Below are 15659 nucleotides of genomic sequence, written 5' to 3' on the forward strand. Positions count from 1 at the left end.
AGCAAGTCGTTTGACGTTATCAAGTATATTGTTAGACTTTAATTCAATTCTTTAATTGAGATGCTTACTGCTGAAGACTGTCACATTGGCAGGTTTTCAAGACTGTTGTAATCTAATGAAATTACAGAATAGCTCCCGTGGTAATAAAAACAATAAAGAAAAATGCTCTAACTGAACATTTAAAATGTAATACATTTAATACATTTTAAGAATTCTATTTTTGTGAGTCGCTGATAAATTTCTTCATTCAGAAAACAAAAAGTTAATGTTGACATTTGTTTTAAAACACATGCAACAAGCGGTGTTACTTGTAATTTGAAAAGGACATACACTCTGTGGATTTGCACCAGAAATGAAGGTCTATCCTGTGAATTTTTGATGTTGCTTGACTTTACAGCTCTAACATAGATTTGTATTCATATTGTAGATATATGAGGATTCCATTGTTCTTCAGTCTGTGTTCAAAAGTGCACGACAGAAGATTGCCAAAGAAGAAGAAAGCGAGGATGAAAGCAATGATGATGAAGATGATGATGAAGAAGACGAGTCAGAGTCAGAATGTGAGTCCCCTGCTAGGTAGAGAAGATAAAGTGTATGTAGGGGTAATTAGTTGTTCTAGTTTCTGCTGTAAGAATCCGTTTTCTATGAAAGAAAGTAACTTCTTAAAAAGTTTTCTGCTTTGGGTGTTTACATTCAGCTTAATTCTTGTAGCTTTGTGTTATTGCTGTAGTTGTTGGAGTATAGTAAACTACTTTTAAGCCAAAAACAAATCACAGAAGTGCTTGGTGGGAGCAGGTCTCACTGGCCGTAAGCGTTGATAAATCCTCTGATCCTATTCATGTTATTTTTAATTACAACTACCTGCAAATGCTAGATACAATCTTTATTCATAGGTGGTCAACCTTTCAGGCATGATGTGACACACAAAAATCATCACCTAGTTAAGAACCAGAAGATGCAGCAAATATTCTTCAGTGAGAGAGTGATGAAGTGAAACTCCAGATTCTTTCAGAAGTAGGAGGTGACACCAATTTTTCAGAGGGCCCATCTGTAAGAAAAGACTGGGCTGGGCATAAACTTAGTTTGAAATTCAGGGCATGGTGCAGGAAAAACTGGAGCACGTCTTCAAAGAAGAGACCTCTTATCCTCTCAAAATATTCTGACAATATATTATCCCACTTGGTGAAAATATTTGTCTTTTGCTTCTAGTTTGAATTTTAGTCTGCTGTGTATATCCTGTTCCACTGATTAACTAGTGTATTGAAATTGTTGTAGCATGCTGATGGCCAAAATGGAGCCAGGATTGCCCATACAAAGGGCCTAAGCTCAATATGTCTTCCAGGTCTTGTCAGCTCAGATTTCCTCAGTGGAAACATAAGCACCAATCATGAAGTCCCTGAAGACTCAGAGACATGATGTAGTAGAAAAGGAGGCATCCTTTATTCCCCCTTTGTGCCACTCAGTACGTCTACACATGCTCTCCAGCTACCCCATTTGTCTTGTTACAGAAACTGTAGTACTTTGCCCTGAAGTACTCTTCCACGTACAGCAAGCAGTTCTGCAAAACATGACATTTAAGCAGTTAATTTGGAAATCAGACACTTAACATGACCTTCAGAAAGGTGTATACTCCAAATGTGTTATCTTCACATGGCATTTCTGTGGTCTAAAACAACACAATTGCGTGCTTGTACAAATCATAAACATGTCTATGTGCAAATAAAGTATTTTTAGGTGTGCGTTTTCTCACAAAACCAGATAATACCTGTGGACACTACGCATTCTGAAAGTGAAAAATAAGATGCACGTGGTCAACTTCAAGTTGTTCTTTATGGCATAATACAAATCATTGTTACATCTATAAAGAAGTAGAGAAATAAAAGCAAAAGCTCTGATTGTTCCACAGTGCAGATAAAAATACAGAGAAAGTACATTTTCAGGTTGCTACCAGTGGAGAACTTCTATGAACAGAGACAGCATTTAGAAGTTAATAAGTGATCTTCAGTAGTTGTTTTATTGAGTTAGCAAAGAGTGGCTATGTTTTTTTTGTTTGTTTGATTTTTTTTCTTGTTTTTGTTTTTTGTTTGTTTTTTGTTGTTGTTGTTGTTTTTAAATTGTATGTGTTTTTACTTTCTGCAGCAAAATCAGTGAAAGTCAAAATCAAGCTGAATAAGAAGGATGAAAAGAGTCGGGAGAAAGGGAAAGGCAAGAAGAGGCAAAGCCGAGCAAAAGCGAAACCTGTTGTGAGTGATGATGATAGTGATGAGGATCAAGATGAAAATGTAAGTTTTGTTCACTGAGACTGTGGAAGTGGTTGCAGTGATTACGTCTCTACCCTGTCTTGCTTGCTGTCAGAATTCTCACCTATTCATGCTTAAGCACATATTTAATCTGTATTCATTATCTTGAGAGAATTTGGCAAGGGTTTTTAACTGTATCTGTATGTGCTTAGGAGGTCTGGGCCCTGTGCTGAAAGACAAGAAGTCTAAGTTTGGAGCTTATTTCTTGGGAGTTGTTCCTACTTTCTTTGTAACATTACGCCTCATGGTTTGTTTGCTTTCATCCCCAAATGAAAAACTCTTAGTTTGATTTTTTTTCTTTGGTGGGTTCTTCTAGTAATGGAACAAATGAAAGCAGACCTCTCCGCAGTTGTTTTTAAATGTCCGTGTAGATAGAAAAATTGGTGTTTCCTTAGTGTCTTTTCTTCTCTAAAGAAGCCTACAGCAACTGAATTAAATGTCATGAAAGAGAAATATTAGATAACAGTATATTTCTTAAGGCTATCTTGATTCGTCAGTTTAATTGTCATCTTTCTCCACTTTTCTTTCTTTTTTCTTCTTTAACAAATTCCATAGAATAGCTGGCAAAGAATTTCTGACTTGTCTTGTGTCTCTTACCTCTAGGACCAGTCGGAAGCAAGCGGAAGTGATGATGAGTGATCCATAGGGTTTATTTTCTTGGCAGAACTGACCCCCTTCCCTTCTCTTCTCCCTTCTCCTATTTTATGCCCAGTGAATTCATTTTGTCAAATAGACATTGGGTTGTTTCTGTATTCTCATTCTCTATAAATTAGCTTTAGGGTAGTGCCAGACAAACATATGATATCATGGTGTAAAAAAGGAAAAAATGTAACATATTGTGACCAAATGGGCCTCAAAGATTTAACAACAAAGCAACAAAAAAGAGCTTTTGATGGAAAATGTGGGTTGGTAGTATATTTCTATGGGCTGGTTTTAGCTTGGTAATAGTTTAATTGTGCCTGGTTTTATCATTTGATAGTAAGTTTTTCAGTGGCATCAGAGAGACAAAAAAAAAAGTCTTTTGTAGCATTGATAACCAGGAGAAGCCATTAAAAGTCACTGGTTATTTTATTTTTCATCAGGCAGTTTTCAAGGTTTTTAATTGTTCTGTACTGTTTTTTTTTTTTTTTTTTTTTTACACTGTGGTACATATATGCAACTTTGTTTAATAGCTTATAATTGTACAGTAGTTAGCCTTCATTCATCTTGTCCCATTTATGTTTTTCCACTTTATGCTTGACGATCTTCAGAAAAATGCTTTTTGAATTGTATCAAATTTGTCTACTGTAAACTTTGCTTAACTTTTTTCTCCTTGATTAAAAAAGTTGGGTTGAAAAATGCTATTGAATATTGCAATCTATATAGTGTAATGGATGGCTTCTTTCATCAGACTGATCTTCTATGTTACCAATGTGGATTATCACCTTTCCCTAAAGTGTACTTAATCTTTGCTTTCTTTGCACAATGTCTTTGGTTGCAAGTCATAAGCCTGAGGCAAATAAAATTCCAGTAATTTTGAAGAATGTGGTGTTGGTGCTTTCATAATAAAGAGATAATTTAGCTTAATAGATACAGTCCTGTGTTATGAGTTCCACAAAAATCATTTTTATAGTAGCGATGGGAGGACAAGTATGTTTCCTGTAGAGAGGTCCACTGTGGTCTGTCCAGAGTATGTAAAATAAGAACTCATTTTTATCACCACAGAAGTATCTTCAGAGATGAAGATAAGGTATTTGAGACATGTTAAAATAAAAATAAAGTTGAAGTAATAAAATAATAACTTGAAGTGTAATTCCTTACCTAATTACAATTCAGGTGATTAAGCAATAAAATAAATGGTTTGTTTTCTTTTTCTTCCAGGAAACATATATCCCCAGGCTTTAGTGGGCATGAATACAATCACTTATGCAGGCAGGCATGTAGCCTGTCAGGCACATCTATAAATCAGTATTTTTAGGTGTTACCTTGAGGTGTGAAGGCTGTGATGCACTAAGATGTGGTAGCGTAGATGCTTGAAGTACATAGTTAATGTTTCTACTCTGTGTGGAAATCAAAACTTCTTGATTTGATGTAAATTTGGTAGAATATGTACAAGCCTGTGGTTTCATTTGTAAACAGAACATGTCTTTTTCAATATGAATCATATTGAGATCATATTGCTGCTTTGCTATTATATTAATTGCTTCAATTTTTTCATCTAGTTGGTTGAAAAGTGGTTTTTGTGTTTGCTTGGTGTCCATTTGTGTGTGTTAGCCCCACACTGAGATAATGTCAGCTTCAGTTAGTTTTAGCAATTTCAAATATTTCATTTGTTATCCTATGGGCATAATAGCCTTGGATGGTAACAGTATATCCAGGTGGAAGTAAAGATTATTCTCTTGTTCATAAGTTTGCCTTAAGCAATGAGAATAGAAATGGAAGTCATCTGCCTACTGTAATACTTGTTTGTCTCTCTATAGAGGTAGCTACTGTGATTTACTTTATGGATACTCTGAAACAAGATTTGAAGTAAAGAAGCAATTACTTGGGCATACACTTTCATGACCTGCGAACCTAAAGGATTCTATGCACTGTCTAAACAGAAAACTGGTAGGTTCCCACAATTTGGTGGTGTTGAAAAGTGAATCTTTCCCAAGAACAGCTTCTTGCCAAAAACACATCCAGTGTGTGCACTAGCCACATGGGAGACACTGTATTTCACAGAGAAACATTGATCTCAGAGGGATACACTGATCTCATCAATGTGTATGAATATCTGGAGAAGCTTTGAAGAAAAGGACCTGGGCTTCCTGAGTTGAGTATGAGTCAGCAATGTGCCCTTGTGGCAAAGAGGTTTAACAGTATCCTGGGCTGCAGGTCAAGGGAGGTTATCCTTCTGTTACTCAGCTCTAGTGAGTCCACACCTGCAGTTCTGTGTCCAGTTCTGGGCTCTGCAGTACAAGAGAGGCATGGACATGCTGGAGCACATCCACGAACAGTGCGCAGTGATGGTTAAGGGACTGGAGCAACTGATGTACAAGAGGAGCCTGAGAAAGTTTTATTCTCAGACTCTTCAAATTGGAGAAGAAAAGCCTGGAGGGAATCTTATCTATGTGAGTCAATATATTAAGGGAGAATACAAAGAGAATGGAGGCAGGCTTTTTTCAGTGGTGCCCAGTGGCAGGACAAGAAGCAATGGGTGCAAACCAAAACACAGGAGGTCTGAATGTCAGGAATTACTTTTTTTTACATGTGTGTTATGGAGCAGTGTCACAGGTTGCCCAGAGAGGATGCAGTCTCACTCCTTGGAGATCTTCAAAAGCCACCTAAACATGGTCATGTGCAAGTGGCGCTGCATGGCCCTGGTTGAGCAGGTGGGTTGGACAAGATGACATCCAAAAGTCACTACTACTCTCAACCTTTCTATGATTCTGGGGTCGTTTGGTTTCCAGAGGCCAATTTGTCTTCAGGGATTGCTTCTCAAGGCCATACATATTTATGCTAAGTTTTGACATTTAAAATGAACCAAGTCTACCAACCCATTACACATGACAAGAAACAGCTGTCAATAAGCTTCAGTCACTGATAATTTAGACTGTTTTTTAATTAGCAACTTATATATAACAGGTACAGTATCACACTGCTTATTCACAGAGTGCTTGGTGACTTTACAGTGACCCAATTTTATTTATTTTTTAAGAACCGATTATTTACAGATAGATGTGCAGGTAGAGAATAAAACTGAAGTAAGGACCATTGCAGTTGGTCCTATTATTTGGCTTAGCATATGAAGGGTTGAGGGTGGTGAGGCCTTCTGAGGAGATCCTGATAAATGAGAGAGCTGGGCAATCACCCACAATATGACATTTAACAAGAACCAACTGCTGGATTCTGCAATTAGGAAGGGGCAACCCTGGCATGCAGACAGGGGAATGAGGGCCTGGAGTTCAGAAATAGATCTGGGGGTTCTGGCTGATAGGGAGTTGAACAAAAGTCAGCAGCATGCCCTGGCAGCCAGGAGGGGCAACCCTACCCTGGGGTGCACCAGGCCCAGCACTGCCAGCTGGTGGGGGAAGGGATTGTCCTGCTCTGCTCTGCGCTGGGCGGCCTCACCGCGAGCACTGTGCCCAGTTTGGGGTGCCACAGTATAAGAAGGACATAAAACTATTAGAGAGGGCAACAAAGGTGGTGAAGGGTCTAGAGGACAAGAAGAATGAGGAGCAGCTGAGGCCCCTTGGTTTGCTCAGCCCCGAGCAGAGCAGGCTGAGGGGAGGCCTCATGGCGGCCTGCAGCTCCCTCACGAGGGGAGCGGAGGGGCAGGCGCTGAGCTCTGCTCTCTGGGGACAGCGACAGGACCCGAGGGAACAGCATGGAGCTGGGACAGGAGAGGGTCAGGCTGAGGGCTGGGGAAAGGTTCTGCACCCAGAGTGTGGTCGGGCACTGGGACAGGCTCCCCAGGGCAGTGGTCATGGCACCAAGCCTGACGGAGCTCAAAAAACATTTGGACAACACTCTCTGACACACGGTCTGATTTTTTGGGTGGTCCTTTGGGGATCCAGGAGTTGGTCTCGAACATCCTCAAAGCGTCCCTTCCAACTCAGGACATTCTATGATTCTGTGAATTCCACTGCTACCCAGACTAATGTTTAGTTGTTATCTTGCTATTTCTCTGTGCAAATTTAGTGTACTTTTCAAGATGAGCCTTTTAGTAGTAATCTGAGTACATTACAGAATATTACAGAATCACAGAATTTTCTAGGTTGGAAGAAACCTCAAGATCATCGAGTCCAATCGAGTCCAATCGAGTCCAATATTAGTATACAAAAAAAAAAAAGAAAAAGAAAAAAGAAAAAACCATGCTCTGGTTAAATCGTTGTCATACATAATGTTCCAAATTCTTTACAAACAAAGGTTTTTTTTCAAGTAGGTACAAATATGTTAAAGCTGGATACGCACTTCTGCAGAATTCCTTTTCTAATACAAAATGAAGACATGCAAAACACTTGGAACACCTTTTTGATTATATATACATAAAACAATATTAAAATCCATATTAAGGGAAAATAACTCATTTCCTACATTAATTTCAGTAACTTACTTAAAGGAAGCTGCCTAGTAAAACTGGATACAGTGTAGCTTGTGCACTGGAGGACATCAACGAAATAAATAGGGGGAGGTTTGCTTGTTGCATTTGCTTCTTCTGGGGAGTAGGCAGCAATGTAAGTGGGCCAGGTGAATAACACTTAACAGTTTTATTTCAAATGCTATTAATATTCTTTCTTTTCCCCTTACACATTCTGAAAGAAACAAAGAAAATGCAAAACTATGTACTTTAATTAATATAAATAGCTTGTTGCTTAAATGTGTTTAGTACTCATTGCAAAGTATTGCACTAGCTTTTTTGTAAAACCTTGTTATGTATACTGCTTTCAGGAAAAAAATAACAAAACACTAAGCTGTTCCCTCTCCCCCTTTACTCTGGCCCTGGAGGTGTACTTTTAACTCGCTTAGCTCCTGAATAAAGACGATAATTCATTGATTGCTGAGGCAGTGCATCAAGGCAGGGTGTGTCCTGGCAAACAGAGCCACAGTTCCTGTGCACTAAAAATCAAAGGCAACGCTGAGGTAGCAGTAAGCATTAAAGAAGTGCGCAATTAGTACATTGTTGGTACATGCTTAATACTTTTGACTACCCAAGAAGTACATTAAGAGCTTTATTAATAATTCACAATCTGCTGTCACTTCCTCATTAAAAAAGCTTGGAGAGTGAGGTTTATTGAACATGTCTTATCTGCAAAGCAGTTCACAACAGGTTAAAAACAAAACGGAAAGTTTTTAGAAGGGTTTTTGGAATGCTCCCTTTGGTTCCCTTCTGCTCATATTCCTAAAATCTCTGATATCTCTAAAATTCATAAATAATAATGATGAAACAGACAAATATTCTTTTTCTATACAGGGACTTAAACTGTATGGTGAAACATGAACACAAATTGAGTTTTGTAGGTTCATGAAAAAGGCTAGTGTAAGTAGTTTACATGTGTGTTTTGGCCGTAGTGTAAAGGGGAAAGTAGGTTCACAACAAGCAAAGAGGTAAATGTAATCAATTTTGATTCTTTTTTTGCAGTAGAATTATATTTTATTTTAAAAGGGATCCCTCACCTCTAATCTTCTTGTGAACAAGAGCAAGAAGGCAGATGAGACAGAAAATAAACATGTAAAGCAGTTCACCAGTCAACATGTACCTGGTTCTTCTTTATTGAAATTGCACATTCCTTTCAGAGGGTACAGTTCATTGTACTGTAGGACTGTGCAGTCCTACATTTTAAATGTTTAAACATCAAGGGCCATGTTTGTCCTTGGGGTAGTTTTTAAAATGAAAACCAAAAATGCCATGAAGGATTATTCAGATGCAGCCTGCCCATTCTCTGCAAGGAAAGTCAGAAAGGTTGTATCCAAAAATTATTTAAATATGACACAAAAGCTAATCAAAAGTTGCAGCAACACTCTTTTATTTCTCCTTAGCAACCAGGAGAATGCTCTCTCCTGAAGTGAGCCAAAAGCTTGTTCCAGGTGTATCTGCTTTTTCATGCAGATGTCACATCTGCTCTCCAGACACTTTTGGGTCTTGTCTTCATCTTCTGTGTTTGTTCATGTTGAGAATGTGGCAATATTTACCTTACTCTTCACTCTGCTTTCAAATGGAGAAATGGATGTGCTGAAGAACACACTGAACTCTCTGCCTTGATCTGACACTGTTGTGAGGTTAAATATTTCTATTCCTGTGCCTCTGTTAAAATGACATTATGTTTCAATCCATATGGTACTGCTAATTACCCCCTGTTTTCATGACCGCAGCAGACATAATAAGGACAAAATTATTCTCCAGTTAGAGGACGACAGCTTGTGTTTTCTTCCCACATGTGCCAAGTTGCCATTGAAATCTGAATCACAATAAATACTGCAACATGGACTTCTTGTGCTTTCTAACTGACCAGAAGATGTGTATCGGAAATGATACCTGAGAGAGGGAATGTTTTTACAACAATTTCCAGACTGGGCAGCTGTTTTCTTGGTTTGTGCTTGGTATCAGAGTTACATTACCGTGCACAGTCCACTGTTTTGGTGACATAAGCTCATATTGCTTCATTATATTTACCGCTTTTCATGGGGTGAACAGTCTTGCTGTATTACATTATTACTACCTGTGAATACAACAGTTGCATGGGCTATTCTTTCACCAGAGGATAGAGATAAAAATAGATGGAGACTGAGAAGACTGCAATACTGAGACATGAATGCACTGTAAATGAAAAAGAAGTATCTGCATGCCAAACCTCATTTTCTTTCTCTGAAAGACCCATAGTTTTTGGTGGCATTGACTTTGTATCCACTTGTGTTACTTGTATTGTAAGATGTTTTTTATCCCGTTTACTGTAGCAATACCTATTATATACATTATCCCTTTGGGGCTTAGGCTTGCTTGCTCTTCTGTCCATCAGCTTTCATTGCAATCAATTTTATATGCAGTTGGATGCCTTACAGACTAGAAGCAGTTGCTGCTTCATTGTGCAGTGTTACTTCCCATCTTCTTTGTCCTTTTATCATGAAATGGGAGAGAAAAGAAGTGGGAGGAAAAGGGCATTTTCTGACCATTCATTTAGAGCTCCTCATTTTGTGAGATTAGGACACCATGTTGCTATTAGTGCTGCTGTCTGCTGGTGCAACCCTAGGGACACTTTAGTGTTCCTTCAATTGTTGAGGTTTCTTTGAGCAGTTCTTAAGGTCAAGGAATAAAGCAGCAAAGCTGTACTGTAAGCGCTGCTGTCAGTGCACTTAAGCACTTAGAATCACTAGTAATATATTTAAAATTTCACACTTCGTTAAAACTACATAAAGGGCAATCCTACCAAAATTAGAAGCATTATACTTCTGCTTTGGAAACTCCTGTTATGGCAACAGGAGTTTGCTTCCCTCGCTGCACGCATCACTGGAAGTAGCTGTGCAATTTCTTCATGCTGTCTGTCTGTCCTACTGTTTCTCTGTGAAAACCTGTGCCTCAGGAACAGTGATGGACAGTTAGGTGATGAAGAAGACAGGATGAGCTAATGAAAGGAGTCAAAGATGGAGAGTCAAGATTTAAATCCTAGTCATCCTGCGCGTTTATAGGAAACTCATTTATCCTGCATCCTAAATCATTTTTTTCACTGCTTCTGGGATACCTGAAAGATACAGTGACAGTGTGTAACAGGACCCACACCTGAATCTAGGTATGTTAGTGTGATGGTTTCCCTGAGATGAACAGAATAAAAACCTTAGAGATATTACAGAAAAAAAAAATATATATATATATATATATATGTGTGTGTGTGTGTGTATCCTATACGTTGCAAGATTATAATTTCTGATTAGGAGTAAACAAATTGAAAAGGATGTTGGTGCATCTTTCTCCTGTGTCACTCAGACTTATGCACTTCAAATCCTCCTCCCCATTCCCAGAACATAAATGCTAGAATCAGCCCACTTGAGACTCAGTCACCAAGTTGTAAGTTAAATGGAGAAGTTCTAGTTTATTTTTCATAAGCACTCAAGTGACACATTTTTTCTTAGCAGGTGACATGCAGTTCCTCTTTTGTTCTGAGTACATCTGGGGCTTCTTTTCCAGCTGTACCAGATCCGATTGCAAGTTAGCACAAGAAACATTGCTGCTCCAGTCCCTGGGGTGGTAACAAATTTAAATCAACGTTACCAGGTGAGTGTTCCCCTGGATGGTGCACAGCGATTAATAAAAGAGGTAAAATTCTGGTGGGCCCAACTGCGTGAGTGGACAGCTTGTCACCTCTTTGGGAGCTCACGTGAGCAGAACCATTTCATCCCAGCCTGTGACATCCCTGCTGAATTCAGCAGTAGTCTGGCTGCGTATTCTGCCTGTATCACTGTTCCTTGGATCAAGGAGTGCTGCTTGCTTCTGTGAGTCTGCTTGTTTTTAGCGGCTTAACATCTGTCTGATGAGAGATGTCTAGCCTTGGAGAACGGCCCCGTTGCCTGTCTGGGAATAGGCAGTATGGGCTGGCTTTCTCCCTGGAGACACCTGTGTCACTGCTTGACTCACTTGCTATTGTAGACTCCTATAATTTAACCTAATGGAATCAACTAGAGCAGCATTAGGTAGGTAAACTACATTACAGACACTAATCCTATAAAATAGCAAAGGCTATTTTATATCCTCCATCATCTACACTATGCAATAGTGTTTCATTCTTCTCCAGCCACCTGCCTGAGGCCCATCAAAGCTCATTCAGCCTTGGAAGACATTCAGAAAAAAGTGATCTCTAGTCATTTTTAAACTAGACACAAGGAAATATTTTTAACTTATCCCAGAACTGTATCTGTCCAGACACAGAACAAACAAGTACAGTGTTGGGTAATGACAGCTTCATGGAAATATCATCATTTAAAACTCCAAAACACATTGACCTGCTGTGCAGAATTCACACAATTTGTGCAATGACATTTCTTTTCAAAGGAGAGATTTTTTATGAGACCACTCTACACTTTGCTGCTCTAAAAGGGAGCAGCTTCTGAGAAGTTGCCAGGAGACTGTCTCCAGCACATCATGAGCTCCTAAACTCATGTCATCCTTTTCAGCTATTAGTCTATCTGCTATCCCCACCTCAGTCTTACCGTATACTTTATACTTCATAAGCACTAGGACCTCAAGCAACAATTCTGAGTCAGGCCACCTCTATTTATCTGCTTAGGTTAAACCTAGTGCAGGAGAAATGATTCTCAGTGAGAGTAGGATCTGACAGTACACCATGTGATGTCACTGCTTGATTTGACTAGGGCATTTAGTACTGAAAAGCATTAGGAAGATAAACATGAAATTTCTGAACATACTTCTTACCCTTAGTAATACAGAGAGCTACAGAAAATATACTCCTATGAAAGCTGCATTCACTGCAGATGCAAACCTTTTCAGGAAGGTCACATATCTATGTTGATTTTTTATATTCATTGGAATATTTATTGGAGGCCTTTTGTTCTCTCTGTCTTTTCTAGAAAATACTCTCTCACACATAGATGTATCAGCTGTCTTCTGATAACCTTTACATTCAGTAGTTAGTGGAAGGTTTACAATGGAAGCAATCATGTCAAAAGCAGTAACCCATCAATTGTGTTAAACTATCCCTCTTTGCTGAAGATTGTATTTTGCCTTTAAGATTTTAGATAGCAAAGACGATTTAACTTTCCTAAGGCTAAATCCTGGAGGACTTTTAAATTAAAGTGGAACTCAGGATCTTGGAGGTCTTTTCCAACCTTAATAATTCTATGACTCACTAAGTGAGGAATGAGTGGGACTAAAAAAAAAAAAAAAAAAAAAAACGCCACACACACACACAAAAAACCTACTTCCATTACTGTGAAAGTCATTTTTGAGATATACACTGAAGCTACTGAAGTATCTCTTATTTTGTGACACAGAAATGAATTTCAGCCTGATGACAGGTCTTGCAGGCATGCCTTCTTCAGAAGGCTCTGAGGAACTGTGATTGTCCCTGGGGTCTGAAGGCCATCTCTGGCCACAAGTGCTCTCCATTCCAGCAAAGAGCTTCCTTGTCAATGCAAGGGAGGGAGAGGGAGCTCAGGAAAGTCTACTGTCTAAAACAACAGACCCCAAACAAGCAGATCAAGGAGCTTCAGAAGGAGGTGAGCAGGCTCAGGAGCATCAGGGAGTCAGAGAGGGAAATTGACTGGTGGAGCTGTACTCTGCCCTCTCTGAGACAGACTCAGGAGTCTGCCACAGCACAAGTGTCTCCTGCCACACAGAAGACAAAAGTTCCCTCATCCCGCCAGGCAGCAGGAGGAGACTTAGGCCAAGGAGGGGAATGGAGGCAGGTTCCTGTTTGGGGTGGTAGGCGAGCCCTGTCCCTGCCCACCTCACCTTCCCATCTACCTGTATGTAACAGATATGAGGGTCTAGAACACGACAGAACAATGAAGGAGACAAAAGCCCATCCCAGCTGGAGAGGGTGCCTGAGGCACGGCAGCCTACCCACTGCATTGCTACATCGTCTGTCAAGAAAGACAGAAAGGTTACTGTCATGGGGGACTCCCTTCTGAAAGGGACAGAGGGCTCGATATGCCGACTGGACCCAACCCACAGGGAGGTCTGTTGCCTCCCCGGGGCTCAGGTGCAAGACTTTGCTAGGAAAGCCAAGCGCATGGTACTGCCCAGCGACTGCTACCCACTGCTGGTCTTTCAGGCTGGTAATGACGAGGGAGCAATGAGAAGTCCAAGAGCAATCAAAAGGGACTTTAGGGCTTTGGGACAACTACTTAAAGGATCAAGGGCACAGGTTGTGTTTGCCTCTGGGAGGATCAATGCTGACAAGTGGGCTTACCACACTAACACGTGGCTTTGGGACTGGTGCAACCGGCAGAACTTTGGTTTCATTGATCATGGGAAAGTCTACGTGACACCAGGCCTGCTGGCACCAGATGGGATGCACTTCTTTCAGAGAGGGGTAAGGATTTTGGCCCAGGAGTTGGCAGGCCTGATAGATAGAGCTTTAAACTAAAGTCTAAAGGGAAAATGGATAAAACCAAGCATGCCTGTGATGAGCTAAGGGATGGTGCTCTAGAATCAGAGGGACTGCGTGCTGGTGAGGTCCTTCAGTCGCCTCCACAAGGTGCTGTGTGTAGGGAGGCGCATTTGAAGTGCTTCTACACAAATGCATGCAGTATGAGGAATAAACTGGATGAGCTAGAAGTCTTGGTCCAGTCCCACAGCTACGACATCATTAGCATAAGCGAAACCTGGTGGGATGAGTCCTGTGGCTGCTGTGCTGCAATAGATGGTTACAGGCTCTTCAGGACGGACAGACAGGGTAGGCAAGGTGGCGGGGTGGCGATGTATGTGAAGCATGGGCTGGACTGTGTGGAACTTCAAGTTGGTGATGGCAAAGTTGAGAGCCTCCGGGTAAGGATTAAAGGACAAACAAATGAAGGGGATGTCGCAGTGGGAGTCTATTACAGACCACCTGGCCAGGATGACAACACCGATGAATTATTCTTTGCAGAACTATGAGATGCCTCAAGATCAGCTCCCCTTGTCCTTACGGGGAATTTCAACTTGCCAGACATCAACTGGGATCACCACACGGCTGACACGAGCAAGTCCAGGAGGTTCATAAAGATGGTAACTTCTAGATTATAACTTCTTGGTGCATGTGCTAAGGGACCCAACTAGGAAAGGTGCCCTCCTGGATCTGTTGCTGGAGAACAGAGAGAGTCTTGTGGGAGACGTTGCAATTGGCGGCCATCTCGGTCATAGTGACCATGAAGTGGTAGAGTTTAGAATTTATGGCAACAGAAGGAAAACTGCCACCAAAACTTCAGCCCTGGATATGGGGAAAGCAGACTTCAGGCTGCTCAGGGATCTAGTCAGCAAGGTCCCCTGGGAAACTGCTTTTGAAGGCATTGGTGTCCATCAGTGCTAGTCAATCTTTAAGCACTGCCTCCTAAAAGCACAAGATCAGGCGATTCCAAAATATTGGAAGTCAGGCAGGCAGGGCAAAAGGCCGGCCTGACTGACCAGGGATCTTCTACTGGAGCTTAGATGAAAAAAGAAAATGTACAACTGCTGGAAGGAAGGTCAGGCAATGAGGAAGGAATACAAGGATGCTGTTCGTGCTTGTGGGGAGAAAATTCGTGTGGCCAAAGCCCAACTAGAGTTGAAGCTGTCAAAATTTCATGTAAACCATAATTCATATGGAAATTGATAACAGTTTTTGTCTGAATAAATTCAAACATCACTTTTATTTCCTCCAACAAGAGCTGAAATTGAGCTGCCAGGTTTCAGAGCTTACTATTGATCCTTTGAGCTATGCAGTAGCCTGTTTTTAGTTTTGCTGAACAGTATTTTCTTCTAATTCACATCTACATGGCTGCTGCTACTTTTATGTGAATAGCAATGGAGCATAATCAGAGTCTGGGTTTCAACATTACAATAGAAAGTGTTTGGGGAGTACTAGCAGTGATAGGATCTATCTGCAAGTGTACAGTGAGTGGAAAGCAAAATTTTTAATGCTACAGAGGGAAGAAAGAAAGGTCAAGCTCGCTGAGATTTCTTCTGAAATCCATGTTCTATAATAGAACGCATTAAGCCCGCTTGAATAGACTTCCATTATGAAGAATATATAGTATAATGTATAACAAGAGCATAAAGATTTCTCCACCCCTCTGCATTTGTATCTCTCTATCTCTGACTTGCAATTTGCTTTTAAACTCCGACCTATAGATAGGATTCACAAACACATGGACAAACACCTCAGCAAAGCTGTTCCTTGACCTGACAGAAACTAAAACCCAGATGTAAAA

At 40.5% G+C, this 15659-nt stretch overlaps 1 protein-coding gene across 5 annotated transcripts in view; it reads left to right on the forward strand.

Annotated features, from left to right (window-relative positions):
- The window catches only part of SMARCA2 (SWI/SNF related BAF chromatin remodeling complex subunit ATPase 2), a 120176-nt gene extending 116127 nt beyond the window's left edge, over nt 1–4049 (forward strand). For all 5 annotated transcript variants that reach the window (XM_082783242.1, XM_082783240.1, XM_082783239.1 and 2 more), the window contains 3 exons: nt 428–560; nt 2140–2282; nt 2904–4049. In XM_082783242.1, coding sequence (XP_082639368.1) covers nt 428–560; nt 2140–2282; nt 2904–2939 — 312 coding nt within the window. In that variant the 3' untranslated portion in view covers nt 2940–4049. The remainder of the gene's footprint in view (nt 1–427; nt 561–2139; nt 2283–2903) is intronic.
- Nucleotides 4050–15659: the final 11610 nt, after the last annotated feature.

Source organism: Aythya marila, assembly GCF_965140915.1.
Source record: "Aythya marila genome assembly, chromosome: Z".
NCBI lineage: Eukaryota > Metazoa > Chordata > Aves > Anseriformes > Anatidae > Aythya > Aythya marila.